This window comes from Salvelinus sp. IW2-2015, linkage group LG13 (assembly GCF_002910315.2).
Source record: "Salvelinus sp. IW2-2015 linkage group LG13, ASM291031v2, whole genome shotgun sequence".
NCBI lineage: Eukaryota > Metazoa > Chordata > Actinopteri > Salmoniformes > Salmonidae > Salvelinus > Salvelinus sp. IW2-2015.
In genome coordinates, this window is record NC_036853.1 from 25,825,161 (window position 1) to 25,840,711 (window position 15,551).

The window sequence follows — 15,551 nt, forward strand, 5'->3', positions numbered from 1 at the left end:
TACAGGCCACATCAGGCCTGCAAGTCACATTATGCTGGCTTGCAAAGTGATGTGTAATTACTATTGGAATCCAGACAGAGTTAGGATATCCAACAAGTGGAATTGTTAATCACCCGCAACCTGCATTCTAAAACACTGCCGGGGTAGGGAAGATTAGATGATTGATGTAATCTCAGTATTCAAACTGGAACAACCATCTCAGTAACGGGTGCAATATATTGGATTAGTTTAGGAAACTTTGTTATTTATCTTTGTGTAGCATAAAATGTATCWATCAATCAATGCAAAAACACATATATTAAAACAAACAATTCTGTAAATCTCCCTGCCATAAAGCATGCTGGGAAATATGATATATGGTTCTATGTAGAACCCTTCTTACCTTCCAAAGAACCCTTCTTGCATCAGAATGCTTTCTTCCCAAAAAACTGTTCTTAGGATGTTAAAYGTTCTAGGTAGAACCCTTTGCCTTACAAAGAACTCTTGTATTCCAAAAAGCTAAAACCCTATCCCCCCCACAAAGAACCCTTTTGGAACCCTTTTTTCTAAGAGTATATGCAGCTGGGGTCCTCAGCACAGAACCCACTGATCCTGTTTATGAATGATTTTACTGTGTTCTGTGTAGAACACATCAGGAATGGATGAAGAGGGGTCACCAACATAATGGCAGGCCAGGCAGATCCACGGTCAGCCAACCAGCACAGACAGGCCTGTTTTGTTCTACAGTATGTGCTGGAGTGTCCTCTGCAGACTTCAGGGACCACCACACTTCCTACTAAAGGTCAGCAGGGATCAGAGTTCACCAGAATGGGGATGCTGGAGGGCAAGGTCTTGGCGTCTAACGGACAGATTGTGTCTCTCTTCCTGCGAGCCYAATGGCGAGTGCACCACAAAATGGACAGGGGAAATTCCAGCTCCCAGCCAGTCCCCTCTCTGTCCGAGCAGAGGCCATTGTGTCCGAAAATACTCACTGACCACTCCTGACCACCCCACAGGACCTAAGACCCATTCAAAAGCAGGAAAGAGAAGAGCCGCTTACGCTGACAAACAGGATATATTTACAGTAGAGGAGTCAATGTGTTATTGTTAACTCGCCTCTGTCAGCTCTTGGATGTTTTCCAATTATAGAATAGCAGCATTCTGGCACTGTGATGTTTAGGACATTCTTTAGATGGTCTTATCTTTCCATCAGAGTTGGGCTCAATTTGAATTGCAGTCAATTCAGGAAGTGATTTGAATGAAAAATTCAGAAATGTAAAAACTATTGAAATAACTAGCTTCTACTTTTTGACTGCCTTCAATTCGAATTGAGCCTAACCCTGGTGACGAGAGGTTACCATCAAGGAGAAACCTTCACTCTTACATGAGGGCCAGCAGGTACGACCAGATGCAGCAGCAGGTAAATGGACAGACTACAGATGTATACAGTACGTTCCAATGAGGGTCTACGTTCCAAACTAGCATAGCACTAGTGAATGTTCCATTCCATTTGAAATGAAGCAATGTATTGGGTATACATTCTAAGTAGTATGCCAGTGTAGATGTAACTGTATGATGTATTTATTTATTTAACCATTATTTAGGCAGGGAGTCCCATTGATACCAAGGTCTCTTTTTAAGGAAGCCCTGCATGGCAAGACCTACCTTTGTCTCTAGATACAGTAGGTAAAGGGACAGGTCAGAATGACGTACCTGTATGAGAGTAGATGAACCACAGGGCTCCGGTCAACAGGGCCCCGATCACAAATGCGGCGAAGGCGATCCCAACCACGGTCGGGGTGTCCAACACATACAAAACAGCTGAGGGAGAGAAAAGGCCGATTTTTTTATTCAACGGCATTTCTTTTTCTCTGGACATGACCGTATGAAAACAAGTTATATGCAAATAACATAACTCAATCTGGTCAACAGTTATTTTGTCAAAGTGATAAAATCCTGACATACAAAAACCATTGGTTTAGAATCTCCTAGCAATGACTGACTTACTTTCCCCTGGTGGGTCAGGAGGGCCTTGTGTTGCCGTGCGGGTGGGAGGCACTGAAACATAAAACAGACTGGTATTAACACAGAACAACAATGTAACACATTTGTAGATGCACGAAAACACCACATCTCAACTACGTGTTGAAGCGTCAAGAACACTTGCTGTGACGTAAAGTGCCAMTGCCTATGAATGGAACCTGAGCAACCCAATGGACATAACTACCTTGGGATAACCAGATCCTGAAAATGACATTGTGTTGATAACTGTAGTTCTAACGAATGTGGTACAGAGATCTGATGCAACTCAATGCAGTTCCAGTAGCTAACTAACAGAATCTTAAGTCTATGTATCAAATGGCACCCTATCCCCAATAAAGTGCATTTATTTTGGCCAGAGCCCTATGTGCCCTGGTCATAAGTAGTACAKAATCAAAGGAATAGAGTGCAGAGATGAACCTGTTGACTTCTAACAGGTCTCAGCTTACTCCTTCATTTCCGGTCATCTGGATGGCTTTCAAAAGTCAAATTAGCTTCTAATTACTTCTGAACAAACAATACAATGGCGCTTATTGTGTAGAGGCGAACTCAAGAGCAGGCTTGGTCCGGGTCCAAGACTCCGGCACAATGAACAGCTATTCTGGGAAAGAACACCTTTGGGTTTTCATTCCCTCGTGACAGACGATGACAGAACCATCACAGGAGATTTTGGTAACACAACAGCCCCCCCTATCTTCAACCCTCCATCCCTTTCCCCCTCCCCTCCAAACCGCTCCATGACAGTCCCCCTCCACCTCCCAATCTATCCCCTCCATCCCTCCCTCCCACTSCTCCTCCTCTCCAGTCTTATCTGTTCCTTTCGGCCTGTTATGTAGAGAATGCAAAGCTGACCCGTTAACACCCAGAGACGCCCAACGAGTTCCAGGTCAGAGGAGAGGATAGAGGAGCCGCAGTGATTAAAGGAGTTACATTAACCACTACTCGTTTTACAGTACTGTTGTAGAATAACTTTCTAAGCCAGGTCAGACTATGAATGGATAGCCCCACCTCAGTTGGGGTTTTGGGCCGGCTGAGATTCCGAGTATGGGTGAGAGCTCTGAGGTTCTGTGTAAGGGTCACTGCCCTGTTCCCGCCTAGCCTCGCCCGCCCATGTGCTCTAATAAAGATGGGTGAGTGGTCAGCTGTGTCATCCTCCCAGACCAACTCTGCAACTAGCACATCTGACAACAGTATGAAAGACACCCTGAGGTCCAACCATTCTCAATGTAAGAAGCAAAGCTTTGTTCTTCATACTTATGTAGCATTCACAATGATTTCAGCTCCGCTACATGTGTGAGAGGAACGGCGAGAGAGAGGGGGAGAGAGACAGAGTGAAAGACAGAAAGGAAACTTAAGGCGTGGCAATGTTCTCATCTCCTTAAGCTCTAGGCACAGTTGACCCTGAAACGATAGCCGCTCAATAGAGTCAACGTCATTTGTTTGCACAGACTTTGCTGTTCACAGAGTGGAACAGAAGAACACTCCTTCAGTGATGTGGTGCCTTGTTTCTCTTACCCTCTGAACCCTGAACTCCAACCCGTCTCCCCAAAGTGTGTACAATTGACAAATGGAGTCCCTGTGAGATCCTTGACATCTGAGGTCTGTATTCAGATAAACAATACACCATTTGACTTGGTTGCACAACTTACTCAGTCAGACAGTCAGTCAGCTAACAGGCACTCAGTCAGACAGTTTCATGTGTTGTATAATTTCTATACTGTAAACAAGTCAAAGGAAGGCATAGGGAGATATGGAACAGGGGATTCAAAATGGCGGTGCTCTAACAAAGTTGGCTGTTGACTGAAAGCTTAGCAAATTATATATTTTATCGGAAGCTTAGCACTGAAACCTGCATCTGATTCATGTGTGGGGAGACTTATTTTCGTAGCTCAAAGTTCTTACCACTATTCAACACTACTCACTATCTGTGTTCGAATACCCATACTGTATACTACATACTTAATGACTATATACTACTAGTTAATTTTAGTATACTGTAAACGAACGGTATCCTTTCAGTTGAGCATACTAGCGCTTTGCCTGTCTACTGGAAGTTGATGCTGTTGCTATGCAACCTCTTGCTAGCTTGTTAGCATAACAAATTACTAGCTAGACATCTTATGATTTCGGGTGTGTTCGTCAATTCAATCTGGAGTGCCAGAGTGCGCTCAAATTCAGAGCGTTCAGAGCGCAAACTGGACGCTCTGGCCGAGGAGTAGGGTTGATCAAAGCGTTCTGACCTCACAAAGGCAATCAAGCACCCAAGCTAACTGGCTAACTTGCTAGCTACTTCCAGACACGAATGAGAGAACACCTCACCCTGGCCATTTTACTCGCACTAGCAGAGCTGGTTAGGCTGTTTTCATGTTATCCAGAGCGTTGGTGGCAATAATTGAATTGCACTTTTTCCCCGATATTTACTGACACCGGCCATATTCAACGAGAGTGCTCGGAAATTGGAGTAGGTAGCCAGAATTAACAATGTCCATTGAGAACGCACAACGACTATACCARTTAGCTAAGCTAAGAATGARGMGAATAATCAAGTCAATAAACATTGGGTAGTTAGTTAGATAGCATATAGTTAATATGCTGGTAAGTTGATGTATTAGTAGCCAACTAACGTTAGGTAGCTAGCTAACATACCGGTACATACTGCTGTAATGATATGCTATGCGGTTCGTAAGGATAGCGTAGCTAACAAATTATCAGCTAACATAACGTGTAACGTAACTTATTTGAAAAGTCATTACTTTATTATATTGCTCAACATTTTCATAACATTAGTCATAATTAGTTAAAGCAATGAATTTTTATCCGTTCTCGTTAAACTTCGGCTGCCTATTTTCCACCATTTTCTTCAAATCTGAAAACGTAGTGAAATAACGCCCGTTTTCTGAAGAATTGCATTATGGGCCCTAAAAGCACGGAAAGTGTCCACTACTTGTAAACTTCGAATTTAGTACGACGTTAAGGGAACTTTTGGCATATTAACTATATCCATACTATGACCAATAATCATACAACATTACTCAATTTACTTCACAATAGTACAGTTAGTCTGAGTATTCGAACACAGCTACTGTCTCTTTCACTAATAAACACATGACAAATACTATAGTACACTATGGTATAAATACTATAGTTTTCACTGTAGTTTTTTTGCATACTTTCCTGCAGTATTCACTGTAGTGTTTTTGTGGACTAAAGTCGGCATAAACACAGTGAATACTGTAGTATTTACATATCTATCTATCACTCCAGTATCCCTGCACATTGTAAATGGTACTGGAACTGACCCTGTATATAGTATGCTTACTTACTTTCTCGTATTCTTTTATTTCTAATTTCTTGCGTGTTTTTGTTCTACCTTATGTTATTTTTAGTATTACATTGTTATTGATTACTGCATTGTTGGGTTTAGAGATTGCAAGARAGGCCTTTCACTGTACTAAAACTTGAAATTTGTAWTTACTGTAGTATACTGTAGTATTTACAGTTAACTATAGTATAAATACTGTAATAAAATAACTAATATATACTGTAGTAATTAATGTAGTGTTTTTGCGGATTGTAGTATACTGTAGAATTTACTGTAGTGTTTTTGAGGACATTAGTGTAATATTTACTATATATATTTTTTTTAAATTATCTTTGACATAGAAGTGGAGGCTTTCTCCTTCAGGAAACCTACTGAAGAAATACTAAAAGTGCACATTTTCCAGGACCTGTAGGTAGGTATAACTGGGTTCTGAATGAAGAGTTCAGAGCTTCTGGTCCTTTGTATGACCTGTAGGCAACACAATATATGGTCTATACTTGGCATTTAGGTTTCTCACTTACGGGTGGCACAAATGTTGATATGGGGGAGGGAATGGGAAGGGTATATGCAAATTAAATACTGTAGTACTTACTGAAGTGTTTTTGCAGACTATGGCATTTTTGCGGACATTACTGTAAGATTTACTACTGCTTAATTTTTGGGATAAAACGGTTGTATTTACTATAGTATTCTACAGTATACTATAACATTCTATAGTAAGTATTACACATGATCAAGTGATACTGCAGTGTGTAGTATAGTATTCTACAGCATACTACACTTTACTATAGAATTCTATAGTAACTACTGTAATATTCTATAGTAAACTGTAGTATTTTTTCATGTAGGTAACTAGGGGGAAATGGATGATTTTGTTACCATTTCCTTACAGCTCGCAGTTCCATAAAAACGTTGAAAATGTATTGATGCTGTGAGGCAGTAAATGTACCTTTGATGGCTGAGCTTTGAGGCATTTATGTCTTTCCGTGCACCAAACTGCCCTCTTTGATTTGTAGATCAAGCTGAACTCATTGGGATCCTGTCCAGTGCAGGACTCCAGCTGCTTTGAAAAGACTGCTTGTTTTCTTTGCCATCTCACCATTAGAGATGCCTTTGTATTAAAATCATGGTTTCTGAGCCCAGCTGTCTTTTTTTCCAGTAGATTTTTTGGCATATCTGTGCTTACTTAAACACATGCACCGGAACATTTGCGTAATGTACTATATAGGGAATAGGGTGCCGTTTCTGAGTCTGTGCCCAATATTCAGGCCCTGCAGTGGCATGGTGCTCATTCGTTAACACAGGCCAAATCAAGTCCATTAGTAAACACTCCCCAAGTCCCCATTACTGTTTGCCATGCTTCATTTGCTCTGGGCACAATGGCAGCCCTTAGTGATTAACACAGTATGATTAAACCTGTGAGTCAAGTATTGCATCCTAAATGGCAGCCTATTCCTTTTATAGTGCACTACTTTTGACCAGGACCCATAGGGAATAGGGTGCCATTTGGGACGCAACTTGTGAGTCAAAAGGGGTTAACTCATCCCACCCACCGACCACAGTCCACTTGTTGATGTAATCACCCCATAAGGGGAAGCTGATTGGAAAAGCCCTGGCAGTGAAAACAGCAAATGGGCTCTCATGATATCACCCCATCTATGGTTTAGATCATAATGGGTGCAATGTGATGTTTGGTATCAGAACTCCCTGGACCAGCCAGCCTAACGACGCATGGACCACAACACACACGCCCGCACACAACTGCAGTTTTATCAGACATTTTTTCTGTTTTGTCCTCTGTAATGTGAGTGATCCTGGGACTGCGTGATCCCAGGACCTCCCCAGTCTACCCCACCATCTGATCACACACACCCATACACACACCCAGCCCTCTGTGCCTGACGGAGGGAGTGAAAAAGCATTTGACTAATGTAGCGATGAGGAGGCCTCTAGCTCTGGATACACTCCCAAAGCTAGCGAGAAGACCACTCCACTCCTCTCCCTCCCTCCCTCCTTACCTCCTTCTCTCTACCGGGAAGGGGAGGCCACAGAGAAGGGCTAAATGAAAACAACTGGAGCTCCGTGCTGGATGGATGTGGATGACTCGTCTTTTCCGCTCCTTCTGCACAGTATTGCTTGGTAGAACTGTGGTAGAACTGGAATGGGGCCTCAGTGCTAGCAGCAAGCCCCCCAAACCCAAGCTATGCTCCAATGAGCACACTTTCCACCACCCCCCCCCCCACACACACACACCAAACACAAATAAACTCCAGATGCAGGGAGGCAGGGGACTGAGGGAGGATGCGATGCGCTTTGCATTGTGACTTGAAAAGTTTTCTCTGCCTCTCTTCCTGCAGAACTGAAGTTGGTTTTCTCTGGGATGTCCTTCCTGCCACCCAGTTCTCTTATTTACTCTGTCTTCCTGTTCTTTTTCAATGACCCTCAACACAGCTCTGTCTCCTCTGGCCAACTGGCTCAGCATGTGTCTTAGTTAGGCAGACTGCACATACAGTATGTCTCAGTTAAGACTTTCTCCACAGAGATTCATATTTTTTTTAATGTAACCTATATTTAACTAGGCAAGTCAGTTAAGAATTTGTTCTTATTTACAATGACGGCCATATAATGTTAGAATGAGACTTTCAGTATGTCTTGCGAGACTACACTAATATTATACTCTGATGCAGTGTTGTAATACTCGAGTCCAGGATTCGGACTTGATTCGGACTCAAATCACGATTATCATGACTCGTGACTCGACCAGTGGTGACTCAGACTTGGACWAAAATTTGATTTGATTTGTTGTCAGAAAATCTCTCTCTTGCATAATTCAACATATTAGCTACAACAGAAAATGTTAGATGGCTGTATTATCTATTTAGCGTTACAAACGTGCAACACTGTAATATCATTTCATTTAAAAACAATTTTTTTTTTTTTAAATGGTTGGACCGCAGCTTTTAGCACTACCAAGAGACTCGTGGCTTGAGTATAAAGGAATCGAACACTAGGGACATGGGACTCGACTCGGACTCCAGGTTWAGTGACTTGACTACATCACTGCTCTGATGTATTGAGAGGAAGGGAAGAAGGGAAAGAGGGAATGAGTACTTTCAAGAACTTCTTACTTCAGCATATTTATGCCATCCTCCCCATATATTCTGGATAAGCTGGTTCATCATAGAGGTTACATTGSATATGAGGGCTGTACAGTACGTTAGCTTTCTTAGTCCACTCACCTGGTCCCTCCTCCACTGTGTCATGTCCTTCCACCACCACCACCAGGGTCTTGGTAGAAGTCTTGGCGTTCATCATCATGGCTAGGATGATCTCTCCGTTGACAGACGTACACGCCTCGTCCGGTTGGATACACTGCATGGAGAGAAACACAATAGGACCACTGAGGAATCCCCGATAACTCAGCCTTGGATTTCATATACCACATGAACWTTTTATGCATTTAATTCATTTCATATGTAAACATAACTCATTAATATTCCCATTAAAATGTACAGTTTTTTGTATGATTTACTTATCAGCCATGAGACTGTTACATGTATTCATATGATCAAAAGCAGTTTATAAGACCAATCGATACATCAAATCTCTACACCTTTGCCCAAGACCAAGCATCCCTTTTGATCTTTAACCACACATATAATTTGTGAGAAATCATACCTAGTGAGAACTTGTGTTCCTTCCCCCTGATCCCTATACTAACCATAATGTAAACATCCAGCTGCAACGCTGCTCAGTTTGGAGCCCCAGCCTGACTCTGAATCAGTTTTAATATAGAATACCATCAGAGACCCAGATAGAGAGAGGGTGGGGGAGCACTGAGCAGAAAGAACTGCTTGGAAAAGGTTATGAAAGTGCAATGACATAGCGGAGATTGAGAGAGTGGGGGGAGCGAGAGAGAGGCTACAGTACAGCGAGGCGAAGGAAGGAAAAGTGAAGTGACACTTGAGCTAGTGGCTTGTTTTGGTTCTACAGACGGTTACTTAGAAACCTTAAGTAGATGTATGCTTCCTGCTTCTGGTTCAGAATGGATTGAGACTGGCAGATTGTGCAGCAGGCCTAGCTTGGTGCCAAATCTCCGCAGACTGGAGCACAGACCTAACCTACGCTAAATGCTGCTCAAATGACCATAAAATGTATGAATCATTGCACAGACCACAGATTCAGGTCATGCCAGTTGAATCTGTGTTACTTGAAGTAGGGCCCTGAAAGGCAGATGGTTTGGCAGTGGCACAGCCGGCTCTGGACTACACCTGGGTTCCAGGGTTCAATCCCTGGGCCGACCTCCACAACTCTTCATACTCCCCCTTTCTATTCAAAACATACAGTAAATCTATCCCAATAAATAATATTACTGATATCAAATCAAAATACTAAGCTTCTCTCTTCTACTTTGTTTTAGAGGTCGTAGCGTACAGGATGAACAGACACGAAAGAAAAACAACGTACCATAGCCCGTCCCTGGTTGTTGTAGGGTCTCTTGGAGCAGAGAGACATTTCACAGTGCAGAAACAGCAATGATTCGTTGAAGGGTGAGTTGAAGGTGAAGCTGAACCTCTTCCTGTCGGTCTGGGAGTGGGGGATAGGGAGGTCTCTCTGAGGGTAGTACTTGACCGTGTCGTCCGTAGGGCAGATGTTCTCGATCAGGGTGTAGTAAGACGGGATGTTCGGGTTGGAGTTGGCAGAGATGAAACAGGTCTGGATCATGAACCCTAGCTCTGGGTCGACTTTGAAGGCTCCAATCTGAAGCACGGGAGAAAAGAGAAGGGGGAAAAAATTGTCATTTTTTATAAAAACAATAAACTTAAGTCATACAAATGTTTTACCGTTTATAACGTGTAAGCAATGTGTGGAGGCTCAGGCTATATGATTGATATAGCCTTTAAAGGTATCCAATGATTTTATTGTTGAAACCTCTCATCGACGTCGTCAAATTGACAAACTATCTGTTTCGGCCTGCAAAGTTTTGTGAAGAGCACCATCTTGGCATACGTCCGTACACTCTGTCAGTCCAGGACCTGACAATTTGTTTTAACACAGAGAACAAGCAAAAGGAACACTATCAGAGTGTTATCAGGTCCAAGAATCACAAATCCTGAAGCGGATTTCAGTCCCTTCAAAACATTTTAAGAGGATCTCTCCGACGGCAGACCACAAGGCATTTCCATGAGTTATTATCCCTCTGCTGCTTTTTTGTCCTTTTTTTCTCTCTCACTGAAAACCTAAATCTGTTTTTCTGTTTTGTGTCGGTGCCATCACCATGCCAAGGTTGTCAAAAAGCTTGTCCAGTCAAAAGCACAGACACAGACATGCATGCACAGGCACACACACACGCCGCTTTCAAAATGACAGTTTTCATGGTCGACAGGGACTTAAACACAACAGCAGTTTCCTACACACCTTAGTTTGGGCCATAGTCTCAGGGACCAGGACAGGGCATGGCAGGTCTCATCCCAGTGTGAGAGGTGTGATGTGGGAGAGAGTGGGCTCAGTATGAATCTCTAGCTTTTCTTACACAACCTCCCTGTAGGACCTCTCTAGTAATAATTGTTCAGTACTATTTGCAAGGTACATTCTGGACTTGCCAGACAGAATAAATAGAAGTGTCATATGTGCCAGGACACTGAGGGGAGGACAGAGCCCATGGCTGTGGGATAGCTAACAGCAGAAAGAGGAGATGTTAGCTTTATATTCTCCCGACCCAGACCAAATATCAACGGACCCTGTGGAAGCTAAAACATTCAAAGATGAAAGTGGACCCAACAGTCCAGACACAGCGTACACACAGAACAGTCCTCACTGTTGTTTTGACAGGCCTCATATCTAAGAGAGACAGAAACACGCACACAGAACTTGTGAAATCGCTCCGACAATTCAGGTCCTAACATCTGGATACCAGCCTACTAACTATCTTCATCTGAGCGAATCACAAACAGCCGAAAAATACAACAGACACAATGTATTACTTCAATATATTCCAAACGGTTACAGCCAGCCTGGTACAGTGCGTTTGTAGTAGTTCACTGCTCCATTTACCTCTACGAAGACCTGTTTATTTTTGGAAACGGTGTGGAAGGCCTGGGTTGACGGATAGCGGAAGAGTTGGGTGTTGTACAGCTCCATGTTGAACATCACGTCGGTTCTGACTGGTTCCTTAGCTACCGGGGCGAAGTGGGAAAACGATCCTGATGATCCTGATCCTCCTAGGGTGTTTTGGTTCTTTCTGTAGGTGCAGTTGAACTGGGGGAGGGGGACAGAGAAGGAGAGACAGCCAATCAAAACAGTTGAACTGGATGGAGAAGGAGAGACGAGCTAAACAAATAAATATGTAATTCGGTAGGAATTAAACAAATAGCCCAAGGCAGATAAGTCAAAGTTGAAGTTGAAGCCGGAATTGAGGATAGTAACTGCCGATCTGATGTTCAGAGGATAATTTTTTTTTGCAAAAAAAAGTTAAACGGCAAAAAAATAACAAAAMATTAAATTGGGTCGGCGCACGCACGACGGCAGCCATATAGTACGGCGCCATCTATAAGATGGGAGTCAATTTATTTATGATTAGTGGTCTGGTCTTGACTCCCAGCTCTCCCAAACCCAGGCAGGCCCTGTCATGCAAAGCTGCACTCTTAATTCCTTTTTCATTTAGCCTCAATTTAACCAGAATAAACTCCCTTGAGGTTAAAAACCAACCTCTTTTTCGAGGGAGACCTAATGTTTAAAAAATAATAATAATTGAGAGAGTCATATAGCTAAATGTCTTACCAGAATGGATGACCTGTGTTCTGGTCCTGAGAGAGAGTGAGTCATATAGAATCAAAATATATTATAGATGTCTTACCCGAATGGAGGATCTGTGATCAGGATCCGTGGTGTGCTCCAGGAAAGCAGCCCTCTCCAGCCTCTCCAGCTCCTCTGCCTCCCCAGGGAAGGTCACGTCTCCGGACTCTAGATCCTCGTCATCTGGGGGACCACCACTCCCATCCTTAGGCTCAGCATGACTTATCAAGATCTGGATGTCAACCACAGCGGAATTGAACACATCAGTGAACACAGTTCAGATACAGTATGCGTCCCAAATGGCACCCTAGCTATTCCCTTTATTGAACACTAACTTTGTCAGGGCTCTGGTAAAAAGCAGTGCACTATATAGGGAATAGGGAGCCATACGAGACACAACCCAGGACACTTTCCCAGTGATCGGCGCCAAACTATTTTCTAATAATTGTCTGTGTGTGAATGGTGTTGCTTCATTCAAGGGCCCAGGACACCAGTGACAGGGCTCTGATCTGAATCTAGCTGCCAAAACATTCTGCAACAGATGAGCTGGAATTAAAACGTGGGAACGTCCAGAGATTTCAACAGTCCAGAGCTCTCTCAGGCAGACCCCGTGAAGCATATTTCTCATTTTGTCAGTTTAAAGAAACACGGGAAGCCTGGTGTGTACTTCAGACATTTACAGGGTCAAAGGTGAGTTAGGGCTGGAGGACACGGGCTAAATTAGGTTAATTATTATCATTGCCATTTCATTTATTCCTGCTGGTGTGTAGAMAAGTAATTAAAACACCTTATCGTAGGATGGGACAAACAAGGACCATACAAGGATATGGAGCTTTGATATATTGAGAAACAGATAAATGAAGATACATTTGTTTTAACCATAGGAGTCTGAGAACTTTGGGTGTGTGCCTGTTATTTCTAATCTGTATTTGGACACAAATGTGTTTTGTACTAAATTTGCTACGAAAATGATTTAATAGATGCGCGGAGAAGTGATTTATCGTTGCTTGTTAGTGAAAGCACATGTTGCATTCCATTTTAATGATAAACTCTGCTCAGAAAGGGTTTGACGGTAATACTGAACCTCATAACATTTTCATAGTGTTGTCTTAAATTTTTCCCTGGGTCCTTCTCCCATGCTTTCAACAGAGATAACTGATTATACCATTGTTCAGAGTAACAGGCTAGGGTTGGGGGATACAGCACTCATAGGGCTGGTTTCCCAGACCCAGATTTATCCTAATTCTGGACTAAAAACTATTTTAAAATGGAGATATTCCATTGAACCTTCTTTTTCAGTCCAGGAGTAGGGTTATTTGGGTCCAGGTTGCTTAAATGTTCAGGCTTCACAAGACTTGGGAGTATGGTAACGCAAGACTAGCGTCTGTGAAAATGGCCCTCGATTCGTTTTTGTAGATGCTATAGCCATTGTGTGTGGTACTCACTGAGTTGATGTAGAGGACCATAGAGCTGGGGTGCATGGGGTACTTGGTGGTCTGACAGCCCTCCAATGGCGTCTCTAGGGTGTAGTGGGTGGAGTTAACCGTRGCTTTGCATTCTGGGTCTTGAAGAGTCAGGTTGGCATTACCATAACCACTGGCCTGAGGAAAGAGACAAACGTAAGTAATATAAAGTCAATTAATAAAGCCTTAAACTGATTTWTTTTTTWTTTTTAAGTCAATTCAATAATCTATAATATTTGCAATAAAATAAAAATCATTATCAACAATCATCTCAATASTGTCAGAAGAGGTTGCTGAGACACWGTGTGGCACTATACTTCATTGGCACTAGACGTCACTATGCCACTATACAGCACAGACTACTTCTCGGTGTGATATTAAGTTCCCCGGAAGACATAAAAACCACAGGATGGTCCAACTCTAACCATAACTATCCCTAATTGCAGTGTGTGGCTTTTAATACACTGTGATGTGGTCTGTTGTGTTCTGCCTGCTTCACTGTAGGGCACGCATGCACACACACACACAACAGCACAACACAGTAGCACACACACAGTAACACACACACACTCGTTGAAAATACACACAATTCATTCAACTCCATACCATACACTGTTACGTAAAGAGGAAGACTCAGAGATAAACCAAGCCTGTCCTCTATTGCAGACACAATTAGTCATAGTGATAAACCAGTTGGCTGTCTACTACAGTACAATATCCATCCACTCACCTGCAGACTCTCTCTGTCGATGCTGACCACCATCCTGTTCTCCTCGCACTGAACACTGAGCCCCACACTGAGGGTCCCCTGCTGCTCCTCAGGCTCCCCAACTTGCTCCCCTCCCAGCCAGGAACGGTCCTCRAGGGACAGGTAGGGCAGGCCATGCTCCTTGGGTGGGGGGAAGGGGAAGGGCAGGCCACCGGAGCGCGAGGCAGCACCCCCCGGGCCACCAGACAGGAGGGGGTTTTTGTCCCACAGGATAGACAGGTCTGGAAGGAACATGGATTCCAGGGGATCTAGCACATCTGGAAGTCACAGAACACACACATTTTAGTCACAGAGACAAACACACAAATATGTGAGTACACTCACAGACTGGAAAGAAGGGAGAGACACAGACAGACAGAGACACAGACAGACAGAGACACAGACAGACAGAGACACAAACAGACAGAGACACAAACAGACAGACAGAGACACAAACAGACAGACAGAGACACAGACAGACAGAAAGACAGAGGCCTCTGTTAAAGTGTCATCTGGTGGTTTTAGAGCCATGGAAATTGCACAGAGCAGAAACTGGCCCAAGTTTTGATGATATTGTCTTCATAAGAACAGTTAAACTGTGATGGTCTGTGGTAGACATTCATTATTTAACAGTTAAATACATTATAACAATGTATGCTCATGAAAAATGCGTATAAATCAAAGCATAGCTAATTTATTTACATCGTAGATATCTTTATTTCATTGACTAAACCTAGGTCTGTTTGTCATACATGATCTACCGTATTAGTATAATTACAGTCAAGTACTGGAACACAATTCTGAGTCTAATGTAAATGGCCTGGCGTGTCWTACCTGGCTCCCTGAGCCTCAGGTTGAAGGTGTTAGCCACAGGGGTGTGGGTGTAGGAGGTGACCGGTCCATAGCTATGCTCCTCTGCCCACTTGATCAGGGCCTGAGAGCCAGATGGGAGGTGGTGCTTGGGGGTCTTAGACACCTCCATCAGCCTCTCTGTGTTGCGGCTCAGACTGATGGTATCTGACGTCTATTGGGGGAAAAAATAGGAATTAACAGGCTTAGTAGCCTATCCTGTATGGAAATATTGGTAGAGGCAAAACTACCAGCAATTGATTTGATTCAAGGAGTTTTTAATCAGTTATCAACAAAGAAAAAACTGCTATGATTTCTTCTTCTGAGAAACAGAACATCACAACCATATAAACCA

At 43.1% G+C, this 15,551-nt stretch overlaps 1 protein-coding gene across 1 annotated transcript in view; it reads right to left on the bottom strand.

Moving 5' to 3' along the window:
* The window catches only part of LOC111972360 (transforming growth factor beta receptor type 3), a 145,441-nt gene that overhangs the window by 21,202 nt on the left and 108,688 nt on the right, over window positions 1–15,551 (bottom strand). The window contains exons 8-16 of the mRNA XM_023999387.2: window positions 15,182–15,371; window positions 14,330–14,625; window positions 13,582–13,737; window positions 12,198–12,368; window positions 11,396–11,599; window positions 9,809–10,102; window positions 8,581–8,713; window positions 1,987–2,037; window positions 1,693–1,800 (exon numbers count right to left, since the gene is read on the bottom strand). Coding sequence (XP_023855155.1) covers window positions 1,693–1,800; window positions 1,987–2,037; window positions 8,581–8,713; window positions 9,809–10,102; window positions 11,396–11,599; window positions 12,198–12,368; window positions 13,582–13,737; window positions 14,330–14,625; window positions 15,182–15,371 — 1,603 coding nt within the window. The remainder of the gene's footprint in view (window positions 1–1,692; window positions 1,801–1,986; window positions 2,038–8,580; window positions 8,714–9,808; window positions 10,103–11,395; window positions 11,600–12,197; window positions 12,369–13,581; window positions 13,738–14,329; window positions 14,626–15,181; window positions 15,372–15,551) is intronic.